Source organism: Leptosomus discolor, chromosome 1, assembly GCF_034619465.1.
Source record: "Leptosomus discolor isolate bLepDis1 chromosome 1, bLepDis1.hap2, whole genome shotgun sequence".
Classification (NCBI taxonomy): Eukaryota; Metazoa; Chordata; class Aves; order Leptosomiformes; family Leptosomidae; genus Leptosomus; species Leptosomus discolor.
In genome coordinates, this window is record NC_141391.1 from 139,189,636 (window position 1) to 139,203,142 (window position 13,507).

The 13,507-nt window shown below is 43.8% G+C and overlaps 1 protein-coding gene across 1 annotated transcript in view; it reads right to left on the minus strand.

The window, feature by feature from the left end:
- The window catches only part of ETV6 (ETS variant transcription factor 6), a 144,708-nt gene that overhangs the window by 87,403 nt on the left and 43,798 nt on the right, over positions 1-13,507 (minus strand). Inside the window, exon 2 of the mRNA XM_086466029.1 lies at positions 7,635-7,764. Within this exon, the coding sequence (XP_086322155.1) occupies positions 7,635-7,764 (130 nt within the window). The remainder of the gene's footprint in view (positions 1-7,634; positions 7,765-13,507) is intronic.

Sequence of the window (13,507 nt, forward strand, 5' to 3'; positions counted from 1 at the left end):
TTTAGCACCACTAGGACTCCCACACTGCCAGCAGTCCGTATCCTGAAGCACAGGCCTCTTGCCCTCCCACCTCAGACTGCTTTGCAAGTTCCCACCAGAAAAGGAAGGATCTCATCCCTCCACACACTTCCACTGGGGACTCTTGTTGCAGGAAACCGCTGTGTTAACTCTGTCTGGGTAACAAACAGGTATATTAAAAAAATAAAGCACTTGACTCTAAAATACTCTCTCAAGAAGCAGAAATCAGCTCACAACACTGGCCCTTTACGACAGGTTTTTTCACACTTAACCTGGATGCCTCTGCCACAGTCACCTGGCAGCAGTAAGGAGCTAACAGGTTTAGGGTTCAACTCAACAGCTGTTTACATCAAGGGTGGACAACTGAAGTGGCTCTGAGTCACCCCAATGCAAATCCAGTGACAAGGGGCTCCGTTTCACACAGGTGATGAACAAAGACCATGCCAGAAAAATGTAAAGCAGGATTTTCCTGATCCAAAGGCCACAGCTTTCACAGCTGGATCAGTAGTGAGGTTCTATTATTCCCAGTCTGAAAAGTTCTTTCAAGTAAAATAGTAGCGTCTATATTGTGCCCAGTCATGGTGCAAGAGTGAATCTGAGACTGAGCTTCCCACCCATTCACATTGTATGTCCATCTTCCACTTTGAAGCTGGCCTGAGATTCACTGTAAGAAACACGCAGGTGGCAGGCTCGAGTAGATGAGTTAAATTCAGATGAGCACCTGAGGCTGCACATGGAAGAGGCCACCCTAGGTAAGAGGCAGGCATCATTGATGTCTCCCCAGCTCATGATTTTCATCCCATTTGCCTAACAACTAACTCACAATCAGGAAGGAGCCAGGCCCAGCAACTTCACCAGGGCTGACCGAAGTAATGGCCACAGAGGCTGACAGGAGGGATGGCTGGGATTTCCACAGTCCAGCCAGACTGCCTATATATTATTATGAGTTATGAATTGCAAGACCAGGAGGCACTGCTGAACAGAGGAAGCAGATGGGCCCTGCTCTGCGTAGCTCACAATATAAACATGCAAGAAAAGCCCACGGTGGAAGACAAAGATGCAACATCAAGAAGATTAAATACTACAAACAGTCAGGTGGTAGCAAGTAGCAAGCAGTGCCATTACCCTGCCTTAATTTTTTTTTTTTTTGGTAGTGGGTTTGGATTGGTTAGGAAAGGACTAGCTACACAGAGAAATTAAGTATAAGGTGAAAAGCAGATTAGGAGGAAAGGCAAGTATATAAAGGACAGTATGAGGGGAGGGAGGAACAAGGCTTAAGTGGTCATAATGTCAGAGAACAGCAAAGAGGGGGCTGGAAGAAGCCAGTCATCTGAGAAAGAGGCCAGCCCAGATCCCACTAAAATCAGCAGGAATTTAAGCACTCATTTCAGTGTGATCAGGATTAGTCTCAGAGTCATTAATTTGACATTCTGGCCACCTCTCACACTCCCTTTGTCTTATGCAGCTTTTATTTTATTTTCCCTGTATGTGCGTCAGTCAGTTTTCTTCCACAAAGATCTTTCCAAAGCAAATATTTTTATTGCTTGCTGCTCTAAATGTGGCTTAGGGTGAAGGGCTTTTTTTCCCTGTCTCACTACATACTTTCAGTTCAATGCACTGAATATTCTAGTAACTGAATGACAATATGCTTAATGCTTCAAAGTGGCTTTCCAGCTGCTAGCCAAAATTGTAGAATAATTAACAGGTGCCAAAGGATTAATAAAAGGAGCAGCATAATTAATAGACACTACACAGAAAAAAATGGATCCTTGGCAACCCTGACAGTGTTGTTGTTTCCTCCTCCTTCTCTTAATTGTTTCCTGCATTCCTTTTAAAAAAAAAAAAAAAAAGAAAACTGATGCCCTTAAAACACAAATGATGCATATAAGCAACAACGTGTGATGAGGAGAAAGAAACTCATAATAAACTACTTTCAGTTCTGATAAACGCCTTAGTCTAAAGAACCTGCCCAACTGAGAGCCCAGCTGCCTGGCCTGCCCTACTACTCATGTCCACACTTGGGGGTTACACAGAGGGTTTTTTGGCAGAATGTGGTACAGCTAAGGTCACAAAGATGTCAAACCTATGCAGAGCCACCAGATTGGTCGCCACCGAATCGGAGTATCAAATATCAAAACAAATAGGCAAAAAGATTCCTATGAAACACTCACTAAAAACTTAAAGGCTTTAATATAATCATTGCAGAAAACTAAACAAAATTCCCTTCTGTCCTCCTTAATGACAGCAGAACAGACAGTAATTACAAGGGACACAGAGATACTGAAATAAAAAATGTGATCTCACTAGCTATATGTGACCAGGTCTGGATACTCTGAAGTTCATCATGATCAGCTGTAGTCTGGAACATACTGCACACTGGAAAACAAAAGACCAGAATCCAAGCCTACATTTGAAACAAAAAGTACTCAAATGATTTTACAAATAAGTCTTTAGCTTTCCTCACCACCACGAACCCCCAAAATTGAGTGCAGTCAAGACAACAACAACAACGCTGCAGTTCCAATGTAAAAGTTCTCCCCTATGAGGTGATGCATGTACCCTGACATCTAAAGTGTGTCATTTTACTCTGAACATCAGTGCAGGCTGCCGGGGGTTCAAAAAAATCAACAGCAAGAAAAATTAGCTGCCGCCAAGAATAACTGCTTCATGTGTACGGAACAGTATAGAAAAGTACGTGCAGTGTGCTTTGCTATGACAATGGGCTGCAGGCCTATGAAGGATGCCAACACTAAAGAAGAGGAAATAGTTCAGAGGAAGAAACGAACTCTTCTTCATGCTTGTATCAATAGAAAACTCTGTGAAATCTTTGCCTATGAGGTCCATCTCCCTAAACAAACACACACATGTTCCCAAGGGAAGATGCCCTTCAGAGATAAAAATCAGACCGTACAAATCAACAGAAACGTGCAATGGGGAATGCTGCTGCACAGGATCAGAGCACGCAACAAGTCCTTCTTCAGCGCTGCTATTTCTGTGTCTCTTGTTGAAGAAGTTTTATGTTGAAGGAGACAAAGAGAACCGTGAAGCCTTTAGCACATGTTTACAGTTGCTGTTGTAGAAGGCAAACCACCTTATTTTCATCTTGCATATTACAAAAAAGGAAAAAGCTATTTTCTCTCTGATTCAGAGCATATTAATAGACACAGAGGAAGGGTTCTCATATCCATCTCTTAAATGCTGTATCCTCTATCCAGTTCCAAGAACTTTTTACCACAAGGTATTGGCCATAGCACAAAATGAGTAACTAATGGCATTGTACCAGACAGACAAAAGGATTGGTTTTAATTAAAAAAAAAAAAAAATTAACTTTCTCTCCGTGGTAACATGGAGTATGTTTTCTCAGAGATAAGGGGTATGCAAATAGTTTCAGAGGACTTCCACCTATCTCAGCATTCTTCATTAACACAATAGCTGGGCAGTCACTGTACTAATTTTCAAAACTTTCAGGAGTCTTTGCACTCATTTTTTTTTCATTTTACAGTGGGGAAACTAAAACAAGATGTCCAAGGTCACAGAAGGCACCAAGGGCAGAGCCTCATGTGACAGCTGAACTTGCTTCTCTTGAATCCTCAGTTAACATCTTCATTTCCAAACACTCCTTCTGTCTGACATGAGTGCAGTCCAGTGAAGATCAGATATGCTGCAAAGCTACCACAGCGTACACACCAGGGACAAAGAGCAAACTGGAGATCACTATAATTTCTGACTACATACCTAAAATAGAGGAAAGCATATTCTCCAGCTCCCCGCTGATAGTTTGCTTACAATGCCCTAGCTCAGTCACTAGGTAAGAAATGGATGACAGGCAAACAAGTATGTTTAAAAGTATGGGTCAAAAGTCCCTTACAAAGTAGTACAGCATCTGAGAAAGGTGTGTGTTACCAGAAAATTATTATTATTCTCCCAGAGCTTTAAAGTTAAGACTGAATACATTGTATTTCTATTCTACAGTAATAAGGAAGTTTGGGAAGAAAGCAGCTAATTAAAATAAGAAAGGCTATGTGAGAAGGGAAAAGTGCCTCCACATCACCCCACCAAAAAGCGGTTTCTTTATATTTCTAGCTGTGTTGACCAAAAAGGAGTCCTCCTCTGTATGCTTGTAGCAAAGAGGGTTCTGCATTCCACCCTTCTAAACTTTGCAATTCTCCCTTTTCCAGTCTCTGGATCAAATCAGCTCAGCATAGCTGAGACCCATTTGCTCACCAAACAGTGAGAAATAATTTATTGCACCAAAGGAAATTGCCCTACTAATTGTCCTGCTACTATTGGCTGTTAGTGCCTTCAGAGTGCTCTTAAACATTAGAAACACTTAAATTTCTCATAGGAAGGCATAAAACACTGTCTGAATCCACAGAGTGCACTTCATGGTCCACCTGAAACGTTTGTCTCTAGTTCTGCCTTCGCTTGGGCCAACTGCTGTTTTCGGCTGCACCTGTAGCACAGCTCTTGAACTTGCAAGCTGGCAGAAATGAAGAGGTACAGGTTAGGACTGAACTCTGCCTTTATCTCAGTAAATGACATCAGAATGTCGTGGAAACAGAGAATGAGTGGAGGCCTGACAAGCTATCAGCTCTGTGTATGACTGGAGAAACTTACCATACCTCCCTGTTGCACTGAAATGAGTGAAGGTTGAAATAAGTTGTTATGCTTCACCTAATCAACAAAAAGCAACAATAAGGCTGGAACCAAACAAAATCTCAGACCTAGGAAAACTTTAGACTTTGTGGATCTAAACCCAGTCTTCACACACGGTACCACAGCCTGAACTAGAAATCAGCTGCTTCACCTGACTTCTAAGGCATTCTGGATTTAGGACCAAAGCTGTCTCTCAGACATATCTCTCAAAAGCAAAAACAACAAAAAAAAGACCAAAAAAACCCAAAAACCAGCCAACCAAAAAAACCCAAACAAAACAAACAACCCCCCCCCAAAAAAAACAACCCAAGAGGGGTCCATACAGGAACTGCAAAATCCCATGTTAGCACTTCTTAAACCTCATGACCCAAAACCCAAAAGGTACTTAGTTATTCCTATATGTGGTATTGGGAAGACTACTCCTGGAATATAATCTTCAATTCTGTTGTCCTCACTTTAAGAAAGATGTCTGAAGTGGGAAACAGTTCACAGAGATGACAGAAACAGAATTTGAAATCTGGAAGCTTTACAGGAAGATCGACAGCCTTAAGCACCTCTCTTCCTATCCAGTTTAGCCAAGAAAAGGTTAAGAAGTGACTTTATCTAAAAGCACCTATATCAGGAGTAGTCTTTTGACAATATTTAGCAGGAAAGGAGATAATGAGATCTAATAGTTGGAAACTGAAGCTTGACTAATTCAAACTATAAATAGGGCACTTAAAAAAAAAGGCAAATAAGGAGGATAATTAAGCATTGAAAGAACATCTACAGACCTTATACCCTCCCCATCACTGAAGTCTTTACATGAAGAGCAGAACTCTTTCTGCATAACATGCTGTAGCTCAAACAGTTACAGGACTTAAACACAGGAGTTAGTGGGTGAAGTTTTAGATACACAACCTAAGTTATACCAGAGATCATTTTAGGAATTCATAACGGTCCCTTTGGCCTAGCTATGAATCTATATACTTTAAGCAGTGATTCCAACAGTGTTTGGGTCAATATTGGCTGCATACTGGGCTACAAAATACTATACTGCCAAGGACTACAACTAGTAAGGCTATGTAAACATGCTCCATGTTGTTTATAAACTGAGACGCTAACTTTGTGAAAGACTATTCCACAGATATTTAATGATTAATCTCCCGTGTTTTTAAACTACAACAAGTCAGACTGGTGTGGAAATACTAACGGGGAAGAAGCTTCTTTGCAAGTTTAAAAATGTGCCAATCTAACGAAAAGGAAAACCAAAACAAAAATTAAGGTGAAAGTTTGGATCACACCTAAAAATACTGGATAAAAAGCTTTCACTGAGAGGAAGCCTTATAAGATTCACATCACCTAGCAAGCTGGCTAGCTGACAAGAAGGAAGCAGGTAGTAAACACAGTGCCCCATGCCTTTCAGTATCAAGGGTCTCTGCCTTCCTGCCTTGCGCATCTGCCAGACCCAGTGGAGAAGACAGTAAGGAATCAGAAAGCCAGCCTTGGTCCTAGCTGTGGAGAGGACAGGCAGTGGCTCCCACAGCAGAAGTAAATAGTACCAAATAACGCAATGAGGGGAAAAAAAAGATATCTCAGATTAAAAGCACCAGTGGGGATAAGAACTGCTGGAGAAGAACTCCTTCTGTGTTGTTTTTTTGTGTCCAAAGCACAGAAATGCCCTGTAATCGTGGCAGCAAGTCCTCCCCAGGCTGGGGAAACAGGCCAGCAGCCACACATGGGCAAGCAGGGTCTGGGAGCTCATGGATACTCGGGCAGTGACCAGACACGGTCAGAAATGCTGCAGCATCAGCTCCCATTCCCATCAGAAAGCACAGAAAAGCTACAACGCAGGCTACATTGCAGCACAGGCAGAAGAGAGTAAGAGGCAGAGTGAGAGGCAGAAGCAGGCAAAACCAGGACCATGCAGAACGCCACACGGGCAACGAGTGCCCTTGGGGCAGAGCAACTCATAGCCAGCAAGGGAGTAAGCACAGGATTACAGAAGCACTGGGAGCACAGTTTGCATCCAGAAAAGGAGTGCGCCTGGAAGACAGCTGAGGACAGGAATGAGAATGTCTTGTGATAAACATTGACTTCCCCCCCAAAATCCCAAACCCATTTGTCAGATGACAACACGCAAAGTTACGTTTGCTCCTGGCGCTGTTGCTCGCTCAAGTACCCCAGGAATGTAACACCTGACAAAAGTTTACTTAAAACCTCTCAATTCACATCAGAACTGCTTCCCCTCCAAAAAGGAAAATTCCACTCTTCCTTGTCCCCATCCTATCTCACCAATTCACTTCTCGCTGGCCAACAGCCCTTGGCCTTTCCTGTTCCTCAAACATTAAATCATCTCAGCAAGGAAGCGCCTGGCTCTCACCTCACCCCAAGCTCCAGTTTTTGTTCCAATGTCAGTGATATGCCCTTCCTCCTTTGCAGCATCCTTTTGCGTACAGCTAAGCTCATTCTTCCTCCTTTCCCACTCCCTCTGTCAGCACACACACTCTGCAGGTAGAGGGCCTGGGCACCAGGAGTATTTAATATTGAGACCTATAACAACCTGAAAAATACCCACAGCACAGATGCATTCCACTTGCCACAGTTAGTGAAACTCTGACCTTGTGTCGCAGCACATCGCTGAGCAATTCCTATACCGTGGAAGGAAACAGCACTTCCTTTCAAAATAAAACCTCCATATTTGTGCCTGTCATGGGAAATAAGCCAAATCCTTGACAGGGGGTGAAGAGGATGGGAAGGGCAGGGGGATCTAATGTACTGTATTTAAGAGTAATTTCCTTTGGTTAAAAAGAACATTTAGAAAAAACAAACCAGCTAGAGCTTCAAATAAAAAAAAAAAAAAAAAAGTCTAAAGCTAGTGGGCTTCCCCGCTCTCTTCCATAAAAATAGAAACACCTCCTCACCCCGCCCCACACCCTCCTGAACCCAAGAAAGTAAGAAGCCTCCGTGCTGACACTCACGCAGGTGTGCCGGCAGTCTGATCGTGTCTTCCTCCATCCTGATCGCTCGAGGCACTGGGACATGTAGTGGTGACGAGGAAGTGTAATTTGGTACCGGGCTCACCGGAGGTGTGTACGAAATTCTTTCCTGCTGTTAAAAAGAAAGGGGGGTGGGGGGGGAAGAGAAAGAGGACAACGTGAACTTTGGAACAGAGGTGTGAAACCAAGGCAGGGGAGGGGGAAGTGGGTGGAAGGAAGGAAGTGCACGCGTGTGGTGGGGGCGAGCAGCACTAGCGATGCACCCGGCTGCCAAGCGAGCCATGGAGCACGGCACGCTTGCAGGCGAGCGTTGCGCAGGCAACGTGTTGCCCGGTGCTGCAGCCAGGGGCCAAACAGCTTTTAGGGCAATGGGTTTAATTTTCAAAAGGTCCATGAAGTTTCGAAGGGTCTCCTCAAAAATTTGCGGAGGGAGGAAAGGGAAGTGACACACAAGCGGGAAGACTGAGGGGTTTATGTCAGTGAAAATCTGACAGCAACTCCATGACACGTCCATGAGTACCGTTACAGAAAGTGCCCAAACCACCTAATCTTATGCCAACAAATCAGTCATGATCTGAGCATGTTTATTGAGTATTTAACACTTTACTCCTTCATAGCATTTTAAAGACATTAAGCAATTAGTTTTGTCCTTGCTGTAGATAACCATACTCTATCACTAAAATCTACTCTATTTACCATCAAGTAACGTAGTACTTTTTTTTTCTTGCCTAAACTAGTTACTAGCATTTTCTTTGAAGTAGTTTAACTTGCAACCAAATAAGTAAGCCAGCATACAGAAAGCAGCTATGCAAGTACGGTCAAATAGAGTTGAAGGATAATTTGTGAATGTTGCATTAGTTTCATAATTGTCACTGTTAGGTTTTTATTTCTGAAAACGTCTGCCAAGAAATTTAAGATTGAAATTTCATCTGATCTGATGGGAAAATTCTTTCATATTCTAAGCCTGTACTCCAATTACAGCACAAATTATACCCTTTGTAAATAAACATAGCCACAATTTTACAGGAGCATAAAAAAAATCATTATCATATGCTTCCTGGAAGGCAATGTGTGTTATTCCCCAAAACCATGCTGCTGACGTTTAATGATGGCAGTGCAAACAGTCTGGATTTACATCACATACATACAGAAGCAAAAGGAGCTACCTTCATTTCTGAGCATTTGCAGGAGGGTATGTGTGCAGCTCCCCACCCTGACCCCGATCTCTGGCAAATGGAAAAGAGAAATTTGGTGCTGAAGCAAGAGAAGTTAATTACTTCCATTATGAACCACAACATTATCGTGCCTGTGCAGCAGGGAACTACACTGAGGCTGATAGAGGGACCTGCAGAACGTAACATTAGCACCCTCACCGCCAAAGGGCAAGAGAGGTTTGTACAACATGAGTAAATAACTATTAGATGTACCAAAGCAGAAAACTCTTCAGGCAGACTAGGTGACATGTCCAAAAAGAAATGAGACATAGAGCACCCAGACAGTCTTGCATGTCTCAGCCACCACTTCAAAGCAAGCCCCGTTTATTCTGGCACAAGGTGCTGCTATCAGCTTGCTGCTCGGGAGCTCACACAGAACCAGAAGTTTCACCACAGAAGTAGTTTCTGGAGTCCCACTACTATACTATAGCCACCACTGCTGACAGTCATGGCAGAGAAGACTGACAGCACGTGGAAAATAAACCATTCTAACTATTCCAGGTTTAGACAGAGTGGGAAGACAGGCCTGCTTCACTCCACCATCACTGTATTCTTCCTGCAAGGACAGCCTCCATGGCTCTCAGTGCTTTTTAATCAGAAATTGTTCAATCTTATGTTCCAGGTTTCCCACAAAGCCCTTTAACATCTTACTGTGTCCATTCAGCTTCTTTCTACTCATCACTGCCCAGGCAATAGCAATTCATGAGCTCATACAAATTTAGTTTTTCTTAGTTAGCAAACAGGGATGTTCATTGAGTCGTGGTGAAAGACGCACCTGTGGAGCTACAAAACATTATTTTGCTTTCAACTTATGCAACTCCTTTCCTGACTCAAAATGGCTGACTCTACGCTTCATGTTCCCGCAAGGTGCAGCTCTCTGTGCCCATTCTGCAGTCTCGCTGCCCATTTGCACCTTCTCACCACTGGTGCATACACCAGCGATTCGCAACCAGAACAGCCACTTCCTAGCATTTCCTGCTGCGATCCACAGCTCAGATAATCGAACCACACTGCAGCTGCTCATTTTGTTTTATTGAATGAGATATTTTTAAAAAGAGGAACACTTCTGAAATGTAGCCACGCAGATGCTTGCCTCTGCAAACAGGCACTAGAGGATAGATGGGAGACCTGAAGTCCTCTTCCCCCCTCCCAAAGAACGCAGGATGCAGTCTAAGCTCAGGTCCCATTTCATGCTACCTTTTTAAAAAGGACAGAAAGTAGAACCCTGGGACCTATTGACCTGTCAGCTTTACCTGTATGCCTGGGAAGATCATGGAACAGATCCTTGTAGAAGCTGGGCTAAGGTACATGGAGGACAGGGAGGTGATTCGAGACAGTCAGCATGGCTTCACTAACGGCAAGTCCTGCCTGGCCAACCTAACGGCCTTCTATGATGGAGTGACTACATCAGTGGACAAGGGAAGAGCTACGGATGTCATCTGTCTGGACTTCTGTAAGGCCTTTGATGGTCCCACACAACATTCTTCTCTCTAAGTTGGAGAGATATGGATTTGATGGATGGACTGTTTGGTGGGTGAGGAACTGATTGGATGGTCGCATCCAGAAGATAGTGATCAACAGCTTGATGTCCAGATGGAGACTGGTGATGAGTGTCCCTCAGGGGTCTGTACTGGGTCCGGTGCTCTCTAATATCTTCATCAATGACATAGATGGTGGGATTGAGTGCACCCTCAGCAAGTTCGCAGCTGACACCAAGCTGAGTGGTGCAGCTGACACACCCAATGGACGGGATACCATCCAGAGGGACCTGGACAAGCTTGAAAAGTGGGCCCACGTGAACCTCATGAGGTTCAACAAGGCCAAGTGCAAGGTCCTGCACCTCGGTCAGGGCAATCCCTGGTATCAATCCAGGGTAGGGGATGAAGGGATTGAGAGCAGCCGTGCAGATGATGTCTTAGGGTACTGGTGGACAAAAAGATGGACATGAGCCAGCAACATGCAGTCGTAGTGCAGAAAAACCGTATCCTGGGCTGCATGAAAAGAAGCATGGCCAGCAGGTCGAGGGAGGTGATTCTACCCCTCTACTCCACTCTGGTAAGACCTCACCTGCAGTACCATGTTCAGCTCTGAAGTCCTCAGCACAAGAAGGACACAGACATGCTCGAGTGGGTCCAGAGGAGGGCCACAGAGACGATCAGAGGGCTGGAGTACCTCCCCTATGAGGACAGGCTGAGAGAATTGGGGTTATTCAACCTGGAGAAGGCTCTGGGGAGACCTTATTGTGGCCTTCCAGTTTACAGGGAGCCTATAAGAAAGTTGGGGACAATCTTTTCAGCAGGCCCTGTTGCAACAGGACAAGGAGTAATAGTTTTAAACTAAAAAAGGGCAGATTCAGACTAGATATAAGGAAGAAATTTTTTACCATGACAGTGGTGAGACACTGGAACAGGTTGCCCAGAGAGGTGGTAGAAGCCCCATGACTGGAAACATTCAAGGTCAGGTTGGACAGGGCTTTGAGCAACCTGAGCTACCTAAAGATGTCCCTGCTCACTGCAGGGAGGTTGGACTAGGGGACTTTTAGAGGTCCCTTCCAATCCAAATTAACTGCAAAGACAAGTGCTAAGTAGCTTCAAAGGCCTTCTCACCGGCCACCAGCAAGAGGAAAGTGCAAGCACAAGATGAAATCAAATCCAGAACCGTGTGTACTTCTCTTAACACCCAGGAGGTGCTGTATCAAATGAAGATATTATGCTTCCAGTAACTGCTGCCTTTCTCTCCACACTGATCAACCTCCTAAAGGCATACAATAACCTGATTTATAGCAAGACAGTTTCATTGATATTTACAGTTATAAATAAATACATTTGATTCATTGTTTCCTAGCATTCATAAGAACAGAACAAGTTTTTGCTGTAGAAATGCACAGTTACTTTTTCCACACACCCTGGATGTCCACAGTAATGTGTGAATTGGTAAAATTTGCAGAACACACTTTACAAGGTACAAAGGGGAGTTAGCTCTCCGACTCTTATTAGTGCCTTTGAAATGTCCTATCTTACTAATCCTGATTTTTTTCCAGCACCTTTAACACAAGTATCAAAGCAATTTACAGATATAGGGTAAGTCTTTTTCTTTTTATTAGACACGCGGACAACCTGAGTTACAGAAAGAGCAAAGCTCAAATGAGCTAAGTAATTTCAGAGTTAAGCTGGCTTGAAAAAGGACAGCATGTGCCTCTCAAGGGCAACACATTTAACAAGTGCAGCCTGAAAGAGTAGCCCTTGTAACTGTCCTAGCCAGATTTCCAAAAGGTGTGGAATGGTGATGGCCCAGGCGGGGGTCAAGGCACTGGGCTTGTAATAAAATGAGCTTCAACCCTGTTTGCAGCGTGAGTCAGTAACATGGCTGCAAGCAGAACCGCAAACATCAGTCCAGTTCTGCAACCTACCGTAGCTCTGTGCTTCAGCCACACGCAACTCCCAGCCTACACAGACGCATGAATGCAGAAGGTGACATTAGCTCCTCCAGGCTTTTTGAGGCTTTTTAGAGTCACACTTGCAGGAAGTACCTGTTGTGCTCACACCACTGAGAACAGATTTGCTTTAATGTTCACAGCTCTCAAACTGGCTAGTGCTTCTCTCTATGGGATCCATCAAACAAAAACATGGCTGGTATCTCATGCTTCTAAAGTTACGCAACCAGATATCTCCTACTAGGAGTTTTTCTGAAAGAGTTTACTAACCAGTCAGTTTAATGTTTCCCTTTGCATTAAGACCAAGAATAGATGGTTCAATGGTAGGGCTGTTCAAGCAACAGCTTGGGAGGCAGGATAGGTAGTGCTGGTAGCAGAACCAGCCATGAACCTTGCACGCACTTCAGCAAAAAGTCGTGCTGCAGTTTAGTCTACTGGTAAAAGAGACTAAATCAATACACATTTGGTGTGGTCCTTTGAGATGATTTGTGATGAGTGCTAGGAAAGAGCTTGGCATTACTACATTCCAGATTCACTGCCTGCCAGGGGACTTTATAAACATTTAAACCCACAAGTGACCAAACGCTCAGCACCAAACAACTGCCATCTACAAGCAACTTCAAAATAGCAGCTGTCTAATATTTTGCCAGTAGGCACAATGAGGTGGATAAAACAGTTGGCATATTGCTTATTGTCATTGTTTTTGAAAGGCTTCTTCAGGTCACAGCAAGTCAGGAAAGTTTCACCATGAAATTTCACCTTGACTACAATAATTGAAGAGGTGCATTAAGTCAACGTTTATGGAGACCCTCCTTGGGGTTTACTGTAGTGGCTGGTGCTCCAACAGTGCCACCTAGACAACCAGACAGGTCTGCTAAGAGTGGGTCATGCTTTCACCTGCCCAGTGTAACAAAGGCAGATTGAAATACATGGTTAAGAATCAAGACAAGCTGTGGTTTTGTTCTCTTTGTACTAGAAAAGTACAAAATACACTAAACATCCAGGTGCTGAGAAAGCCTTAGATCAAACCATCCTGTCTGAAAAACGGAAGGTAACTCAAAAGCTATATTGATCACGACTATCTAGTAGGAGTGTGCAGAACAGCTGACTAGACTCCGAAAATCATCAAACTACACACTGATTTCAGTTTGAAGAACTGGGGTAGATGCTTTATGGACAAAATCTACATGAACAGTTAGAAGATTCTG